A 10048-nucleotide genomic window follows, 5' to 3' on the forward strand; every position below is an offset into this window, starting at 1 on the left:
CATACGCAGAAAAATTATTAATGGTCCACATTAAGTTAGCACGCAAGTTGAAATTTTTCTTACTTGATATATCATATGTCTCAATTTATCATACCACAACTGTTTAAGCTCATCAATCAAAGGTTGTAAATATACATCAATCAAACTCTTTAGATTGTGGGGACCGGGAATAACACAATTTAAAAAAATATATGGTCTAGTCATACACATTTCAAGCGAAAGATTATACGGTGTAATAAAGACCGGCCAACATGAATATGGTGTTGCAGAAACAGAAAATGGCATGAAACCATCAACACACAAACCCAACCGAATATTCCTCGATTCACTAGCATAATCCGGATACGTCCTATCAAAATGCTTCCAAGCTTCCCCATCTGAAGGATGACACATAACATCGGGCGACCTTTTATTTTCATAGTGTCATCTCATATGAGGAGCGGAACTCATCGATGTGTACAACCTCTTTAATCTAGGAATAAGAGGTAAATAATGCACCGACTTCACAACAGCCTTCTTCCCACTGGAAACCAGCTTAAAACGAGGTTTTCACAAAATTTACAACTTTCTAAATCTGCATCACTCTTATAATACAACATGCAACCATCTTCACAACAATCGATTCTCATAGATGAAAGTCCTAACTTAGAAACTAATCTTTTAGCCTTATAAAAATCTTCAGGTATGTTGAAAGTTGGGTCAACTAGTTCACTCATAAGGCCAATGAAAGAATCTATTCCCGCTTGAGAAATATTGGTATCTGATTTGATACTTAATAATTTAACCGCAACAGACAACTGAGAGTGCATACTCCCTTCCCTTAGTGGACGACTAGCAGCTTCTAACTATTCATAAAAATATTTTGCCTCTTCGTTAGGAGGTTGTTCAACACTTTCATGGTTTTCAAAATCGAAGTGCATCCCAAAAGCATCTACAACCATTTTATGGTATCTAGGATGTTGAACATTATTCCCCGCTGACCTACTACTTTCACCAACAACTACGTTATGAAATACACCATCACTACCATCAATCTCTCTGTGACTAGTCCACACAAAATAATTATTAATAAAACCCTTTTTTATAAAGGTGAGTCTTAACATCCTCCGATTCAAAAAAAATGCAAACACTTACACTTCACATAAGGACACCTAATCATTCTTCCAATCCGAAATGGTTCAAGTGACATTACATGTCTAATAAATTCCTTAACCCCTTCTATAAATTCTTCCCTCAAAAACTGACGATTAGGATAATTTCTATTATACATCCAACTACTATATTCCATCTACATAAAGAACAAATAAATTACATGTTATATTAATCATAATTCAAATTAATATATAGAATTAAGTTACATAATAAATTATAATTTGTTAGCACACTCAATTAATCTAGCGTAATTAGTTAAGCCTAATTTTCTAAAAGCAATAAATGCTAATAGAACAGTATTATCTCCTAAATTAATAAACCCTAAATTTCTAAAAGCAATAAACACTAATACAATAATAAATTAAACCCAAAAATAATAAATTATTTCTAAAAGTAATAAACAAAATTAAGCGCATCCAACTTCATAAATTAAGAGCACTAAACCCTAGTTTATATAATTTATACACCACAAATTAACTAGTTTAAATAATTTATACACCTCTATTAGTGCATAATCAATTTTAGTTACAATGTTGTTCACTTTAATTATAATGTAGTTCAAAAACTGATATTAGGCATGCACTAAATTAAAAATTAGACAAAAACCCTAAAAAATTGCATAATATGATATTAGGCATGCAATAAATTAAAAGAGTAATAAGGTAGAACAGTAACCTTGAAAGAGAATGGTAGTGGTGGCGGCGGGAGGGTAGTGACAGTGGTGGATGTGGCGGCAGGTGGAGGCGGCGGCGGCAGGCGGAGGAGGTGGGATTTCGATTTTGGGGGTAGGGGACTTGATTTTGGGTGGGATTTGGGTAAGAAGGTGTGAGAAAGAGAGGTGGAAGAGAGAAAGAAGAGAGAGAGGGAAAAGATGAAAATAGGAAAGATTTCCAGTCTGGTAGATCTAATTCTGATATTACTGACCAACTTCGGTCGAAAATATCGGTCGGTAATAATAAAATATGTTTTGATAGTTTCCCGTTATATATATATATATAGTATCAATTAAGTATTAAATATATTTTATTTGAAAGCTATTTATATAAAGGTTGACAAAAACCGACCGACTTCGATCGGCAATTTCATTAAATTTATATTTTAATTATTTTAAAATTGTTTTTCCGAACGAACTCGATCGAAAAAATTTAATTAAAACTTATTCCGGTTGGTAAATTATATATATATATATATATATATATATATATATATAGTTTTTGTTATATTAAAAATCAATTGCCTTGGGCGGGAAAGCATAATTTCAAATTTACCGACCGAAATCGGTCGGTATATTCGAAAATTTTTAATTAAAAAAATATTTTTGTAGGTAATATATAAGTTTGACCAGGTCTTGGTCAAATATTGACTAATTTCTGACCGAAATCGGTCGAAATATTTATATATTTATTCTGACCGAAATCAGTCGGTATTCTGTGGACGAATTTTAGCAGTTTTCTAGTAGTGATATAACTTCCTCTCCGATAAATTGTCGTCGCTACTGTGTTAAAACAGAAATTAGAAAACTATTAGAAGAAACTGGAAAAAAAGTAACGATAAGAAATATTCCGAGTCCACAATTTCCTTATGTGTCCTTAAGGAATTTAAACCCCCTCAGAAGTTGCCAAGGTAATGGATTAAATCCTCCCAGGATGAAACGGAATAAACCTTCCTGTAACAGTAGCAATACAAACTGCAGGATACCAATGAACTCAAAGAACAGAGCAAAATTACACTTACGAATTTAAAGAGAAACTGCGAAGTAGAATGCTAGATTTTCAGAAGGATGTTCTATATTTTCTCAGGATATGAAAACGGAAGCCATGACTCGGAATTTATAGGCAATTGTCAGAAGAGGTGTGATGTCTGTTTATAATGTGAACAGAAGGGAAAGCAGCGTTCAGCGTTCATTCCAGTTAATTCCGTTAATAAACTGACTGGCACTTAATTAATTCTTAAATAATTAATTAAATAAACTTTGTCCAAAAAATTAATCTCATCGATCGATCATTTGACAAATTCAAATCCGAATCCGAATCCGAATCCGAAGCTGAAGCCGAAGCTGAGCCGAGCGACGACGACGGCGCGAGGCTTCATTCTCTTCAACTCCTTTAAGAGATCTAAGAAGTGATCCTATATTTATACACACAAGTGTAGTTGTCTCTCACCAATGAGGGACAAAGTTCATTTGTCATAAATGAAAAAGCTAACTTGATTCAAATTTTCCAAATTTTTCATTTCCCTCCATTTTATTTCCCACCATTTCCCAATTCACACTTCTAGTCTTTAAAGCCCAATGGCTTAAAGTCCAACAATCCCCCACATGAATGAGAATGACTGTAACAAGAATGAACATAGATAAAAGTTATGTGATTTACAAGTAAGGATTAATTGCATCTAGATAAGTAGGTTTCCCTTTGAACTTTCCGTAGTGAGCATATGTCGGATATACTCAGTCAATCGGTAGATTTGATATCTTTGAACCGTCGAACTTTAGTGTATACCTAGACAACCATATGTCACACAACCAACCCTTAACCGTCTTTTGGTCCTCATTGTTGTGTTCGTTTCAACCATGAACACCGCTTGGTTTCATAAGTGCGTAGAGAATTGGCCTTACAGAATTCTCATTGAAGCGGCTTCCACTTCACACTTACATAGGTGATTCCTAAATGTGTAATCCTTTAGATTGACACTATTTGATAAATACCACATTAAACTTAGGTAATCATTAAAGAACGTGTAAAGTTCTATCCTTGTTACTGAACATTGTCTTCATCACGAGAAGGGACCAAAGATTTTACTTTGACAATGTTGAACTGGTCAATCACAACTTTGTTTGAGTGCCTTGAACCTAGATCTCAGAATATCCAAAATTCTAGGTAGAGTTACCGCCATGATGACTTGTCCTCGGCCATAGTCCCATTCCCTTAGATAATTTATCAACTCCCTCTCTAGTTAGGCCTTTTGTAAGCAGATCCGCCACATTATCCTTTGATCTTACATAATCAATAGAGATAATTCCACTAGAGAGTAGTTGTCTAACGGTTTTATGTCTTCATCGTATATGACGAGACTTTCCATTATACATAACTCTCCCTGCCCGTCCTATTGAAGCCTCACTATTGTAATGTATGCATATAGGAGCCAAAGGTTTTAGCCAGAACGGAATGTCTTCTAAGAAATTTCTAATCCATTCAGTTTCTTTGCTGGCCTTATCCAAAGCTATAAACTCTGATTCCATTGTAGAGCGAGCGATGCACGTCTGTTTGGAAGACTTCCAAGATACTGATCCTCCGCCAACAGTAAAAACATATCCACTTATGGACTTTGTTTCTGCTGATCCGGTTATCCAATTTGCATCACTATATCCTTTGATAACCGCAAGATATCTATTGTAGTGCAAAGCGTAATCTTGGGTATATTCCAAATATCCCAGAACTCATTTCATTGACAACCAGTGATGTTTGTTGGGATTACTTGTGAATCGACTAAGTTTACTTATTGCACAAGCTATATCAGGATGTGTACAGTTCATGATATACATAAGCTTCCCAACACACGAGCATAATCCAATTGAGACGTACTTTCGCCTTTATTCTTCATAAGATGATGGTTTAAGTCAATTGGAGTCCTTGCACTTCTAAATTCCAAGTGTTTGAATTTTTCAAGTACCATTTTCACGTAATGTGATTGAGACAAAGCTAGACCTTGAGGAGTCCTCTGGATTTTAATTCCTAGAATTACATCGGCAACTCCTAAGTCTTTCATATCAAACTTACTAGCAAGCATACGCTTAGTAGCTTGAATGTCGGCAATGTCTTTGCTCATTATTAGCATATTATCAACATATAAGCAAACAATGACTATATGATTTGGAACGTTCTTAATGTAAACACATTTATCACATTCATTAATCTTAAAGCCATTTGACAACATTGTTTGGTCAAATTTCGCATGCCATTGCTTGGGTGCTTGTTTTAGTCCATAAAGGGACTTAACAAGTCGGCACGCCTTCTTTTCTTTTTCCGGAACCACAAATCCTTCAGGTTGGTTCATGTAAATTTATTCCTCTAGATCGCCATTTAAGAAGGCTGTTTTTACATCTATTTGATGGATTTGAAGACCATATAAGGCGGCTAACGCTATTAGCATCCGAATGGATGTAATTCTTGTTACCGGCGAGTATGTGTCAAAATAGTCAAGGCATTCTCGCTGTCTAAATCCTTTGACAACAAGTCTTGCCTTGTATTTGTCAATAGTACCATCATTTTTTTTTCTTCTTGAAAATCCATTTAGAACCCAAAGTTTTGTTACCTGGAGTAAGATCAACCAATTCCCAAGTGTGGTTGCTCAATATGGATTCTATTTCACTATTGACAACCTCTTTCCAATATTGTGCTTCTGAGGAAGACATTGCTTCCTTGAAGGTATGAGGCTCATTTTTCTAGCAGGAAAGTCAGAAAATCTGGACCAAATGAAGTAGATGTTCTTTGACATTTACTTCTTCTCGGATTTTCCTCATTAGGCATACCATCTGTTGTTTCCTCCCGAGGTCGTTTTGACTTTTGGTAGGACAATTCGCTTTCCTTTTTATACGGATAAATAGTTTCGAAGAATTCAGCATTATCTGATTTTATTACCGTATTAACGTGGATCTCAAGATTTTCTGATTTATGAACCAGAAAATGATATGCCTTGCTATTGGTTACATATCCAATAAATACACAATCAACCTTTTTTGGACCTATCGTAACCCTTTTAGGTTTAGGAACTTGTACCTTAGCTAAACACCCCCGCACTTTGAATTATTTCAAGTTGGGCTTCCTTCCTTTCCATTTTTCATAAGCAATGGACTGTGTTTTACTATGAGGTACACAGTTGATTATTCGGTTAGCTGTAAGTATAGCTTCCCCCCACAAGTTCTGTGGTAAACCAGAACTTATCAACAACGCATTCATCATCTCTTTCAACGTTCGATTCTTTCTCTCTGCAATTCCATTAGATTATGAAGAGTAAGGGGCAGTTGTTTGGTGAATAATGTTGTTTTCCAAACATATTTCTTCAAAAGGAGATTCATATTTGCCACCCCGACCACTTCTTATCATCTTGATCTTTTTGTTTAGCTGTGTTTCAACTTCACTCTTGTATTGCTTGAAAGCATCAATTGCTTCATCTTTACAATTAAGTAAGTAAACATAGCAATATCTCGTACAATCGTCAATAAAAGTAATGAAATACCTTTTCCCACCGCGAGATGGTGTTGACTTCATGTCACAAATATCTGTGTGAATTAAGTCTAAAGGACTTGAATTCCTTTCAACAAACTTATAAGGATGCTTAGCACAGTTTGATTCCACACATATTTGACATTTAGAATTAATGCAATCAAATTTTGGCAATACTTCCAAATTTATCATTTTTCGCAATGTTTTGAAGTTGATGTGACCTAGGCGTGCATGCCATAAAGTGTTTGACTCAAGTAAGTAAGAAGAAACATTAACTTTATTGATAGGAACTGCTATTACATTTAGCTTAAAAAGGCCCTCATTCAGATAACCTTTTCCTACATACACATTATTCTTACTTAGTACAATACTATTAGAAATAAAAGTACATTTGAATCCATTCTTGACAAGAAGTGAGGTAGACACAAGATTCTTGCGAATTTCTGGAACATGGAGAACTTGGTTTAGAGTCACAATTTTTCCTGATGTCATCTTCAACACAATCTTGCCAACTCCTTCAATTTTGGCTATAGACGAATTTCTCATGAAAATTGTCTCGTCGGGTCCTGCGAGGGCATAAGAAGAAAATAACTCCTTGTTAGCACAAACATGGCGGGTGGCTCCAGAATCAATCCACTATTCTTTAGGATTTCCTACCAAGTTGCATTCAGATAACGTGGCACACAAGTCCTCCGTTTCTTCAATATTTTCAACCATGTTATCTTGATTCTTCTTATTCTTCTTCTTTTGTACATCAGTCTTTGGTGCACGACAGTCCACGGCCTTATGCCCTGACTTTCCACAGTTGTGGCAATTACCCTTGAATTTTTTCTTGCATGGGTAATTCTTTGGTCCAGAAGCCTTCTTACTCTTCTTATTTTGTGGCTCCTCCTCAACAATGTTAGCCCTTATTATTGTCGAGTTGCCACGTGACTTATTTTCAGTATTTTTGTTGTCTTCTTCTATCCTCAAATGAACAATCAAATCTTCAAGTGTCATTTCCTTACTCTTGTGTTTTAGATAGTTTTTAAAGTCCTTCCACAACGGAAGTAACTTCTCAATGAAAGCGGGGACTTGAAAGGCCTTATTTATGACCATACCTTCAATAATAAATTCATAATTAATAATAAGATAAATCTTATTAATAAAATTATTGATTCGGGTTATACCTTTAGCAAGGAGGTCATGCACAATGACTTGTAATTCCTGGACTTGAGTTATGACCGACCTAGTGTCAACCATCTTGAAATCCAAAAACCTTGCAGCCACGAACTTCTTAAGTCCGGCATCCTCAGTCTTGTACTTCTTCTCAAGCGCATTCCATAATGCTTTTAAAGTTTCCATGACACTATAGACATTGTACAAGCCATCTTCCAAACAACTCAAAATGTAGTTTTTGCACAAAATCAAAATGTTTCCATGCTTCAGTTACAACAAATCGTTCGTCATCCGGAGTGCCTTCAGCCACGACCGTAGGATCCTCCTTGATGAATCGCTGCAAACTCAACGTAATAAGATAGAAGAGCATCTTCATTTGCCAACGTTTGAATTCAATACCGGAAAACTTTTCGTGTTTTTCTGTTGGTGCCATAGCATGAGCAGGAGTTGAACGGCTCGACGAGGCAGCAACACTCGTAACAGTAGCACCCATTCCATTAGCATTAGTTTGGTCCTCATTTGTCATTTTTTTGTAAAGTTGGCAACAAACAGAACTTTTCAAAATCAGTGAAGGTTTTATATCTTCAAAGAATACCAAACCAAACATTCAAAACATAAACGGTGAAGTTTATTATAATCTTCAAACCGTATTCAAATTTTATACCCCGGTAAAGTTTTTATATTCTTTAAGCCGGAGTAAAAAATATATCAGAGTAGAAAGCACCAAGGCTTTAGTCTCCAAACCAGTATACAAAATATATATATCACAGTTCAATATAGATTTCAACATAGAAACGTTAATATAATATTCCTTAAGCTTGTCGTCGCTACTGTGTTAAAACAGAAATTAGAAAACTATTAGAAGAAACTGGAAAAACAGTAACGATAAGAAATATTTCGAGTCCATAATTTCCTTGTGCGTCCTTAAGGAATTTTAACTCCCTCACAAGTTGCCAAGGTAATGGATTAAATCTTCCCATGATGAAACGGAATAAACCTTTCTGCAACAGTAGCAATACAAACTGCAGGATACCAATAAACTCAAAGAATGGAGCAAAATCACACTTACGAATTTAAAAGAGAAACTGCGAAGTAGAATGCTGGATTTTCAGACGGAAGTTCTATATTTTCTCAGTATGTGAAAAAGGAAGCCATGCCTCGAAATTTATAAGCAATTGTCGGAAGAGGTGTGATGTCTGTTTATAATGTGAACAGAAGGGAAAGCAGCGTAACTAATTCCGTTAATGAACTGACTGACACACAATTAATCTCATCGATCGATTATTTGACAAATCCGAAGTCGTAGCCGAGCGATGACGACGGCGCGAGGCTTCATTCTCTTCAACTCCTTTAAGAGATCTAAGAAGTGATCCTATATTTATACACACAAATGTAGTTGTCTCTCACCAATGAGGGACAAAGTTCATTTGTCATAAATGAAAAGGCTCACTTGATTCAAAATTTTCATTTCCCTCTATATTATTTCCCACCATTTCCCAATTCACCCTTCTAGTCTTTAAAACCCAATGGCTTAAGTCACGACTCATAAATGCAATTGACTTTTATTGTTGAGTTAAAATTGCACCGATCCCATCTCCAGAAGTGTCAGATTCCACAATGAATGGCTCATTAAAATTTGGTGTAAAAAGTGTTGGTGTTGTAGGCATGGCTTCTTAAAGACGAATGAAAGCAATTTGAGCTTCTTCTATCCACCAAATTGCATTTTTTTTTTGGATAAGTTGGTGAATGGTCTAGCAATAATACCAGAGTCGCAATCAAACTTCTGTTAATAGTTTGAATTTTTTGTTGGTTAACAACGTCACCCACATATTTAAGTTCTTGCAAGCTGTTTTAACCTGTTCAAAATGTAAATTTCAATTGGGGCTATAAATCAAGATGTCATTAAAAAAAAGCTAATATGAATTTGCGAAGGTAAGAATTAAATATAAATTTTATGATAGCTTGAAATGTAGAAGGGGCATTAGAAAGGTCGAAAGGCATGACCAAATACTCATAATAGCCATTATAGCTATGAAATGCAATTTTATGTATATCAGGGGAATGTATGCGAACTTGGTGATAGCCCACCCTTAAATCTAATTTAGTGAAGTAAATGACTCCATGGAGTTCGTCCAGCATATCTTCCACCGTGTGTATTGGAAGCCTATCTTTAATAATGATAGTATTTAGTGCTCTCTAATCAGTACGAAAACGCCAAGAGTCATTTTTTTCTTCACTAACAAAAAAGAAGACAAGAAAGAACTTGTGCTAGGTCGAACTAGCCTAATTGTAACATATCATGAACCTATTTTTCAATTTCAGCCTTTTGAAAATAGGCATACATGTACAGTCTTACATTGGTAGGATCAGCTCCTTCCTTCAAAGGATCAGTAGCTGCAATGGCTCCGCAAATAGATTATTATAACCTTCCAGCAGCTTGACCATCTCATAATGAAGTTGTGGTGTCAATTTGATTTCATGCAATTGCATACAAATGATAATTATAAAGTTGCCTT

The 10048-nt window shown here is 35.4% G+C and overlaps 1 protein-coding gene across 1 annotated transcript; it reads right to left on the reverse strand.

Moving 5' to 3' along the window:
• Positions 1–7010: 7010 nt before the first annotated feature.
• LOC138886190 (uncharacterized) lies at positions 7011–7718 on the reverse strand. The gene is made up of 2 exons (XM_070167236.1): positions 7544–7718; positions 7011–7474 (listed from the first exon to the last, which is right to left on the reverse strand). The coding sequence occupies exons 1-2, from the start codon at positions 7716–7718 to the stop codon at positions 7011–7013; spliced, it is 639 nt and encodes a 212-aa protein (XP_070023337.1).
• Positions 7719–10048: the final 2330 nt, after the last annotated feature.

Source organism: Nicotiana sylvestris, chromosome 2 (assembly GCF_000393655.2).
Source record: "Nicotiana sylvestris chromosome 2, ASM39365v2, whole genome shotgun sequence".
Taxonomy (NCBI): Eukaryota; Viridiplantae; Streptophyta; class Magnoliopsida; order Solanales; family Solanaceae; genus Nicotiana; species Nicotiana sylvestris.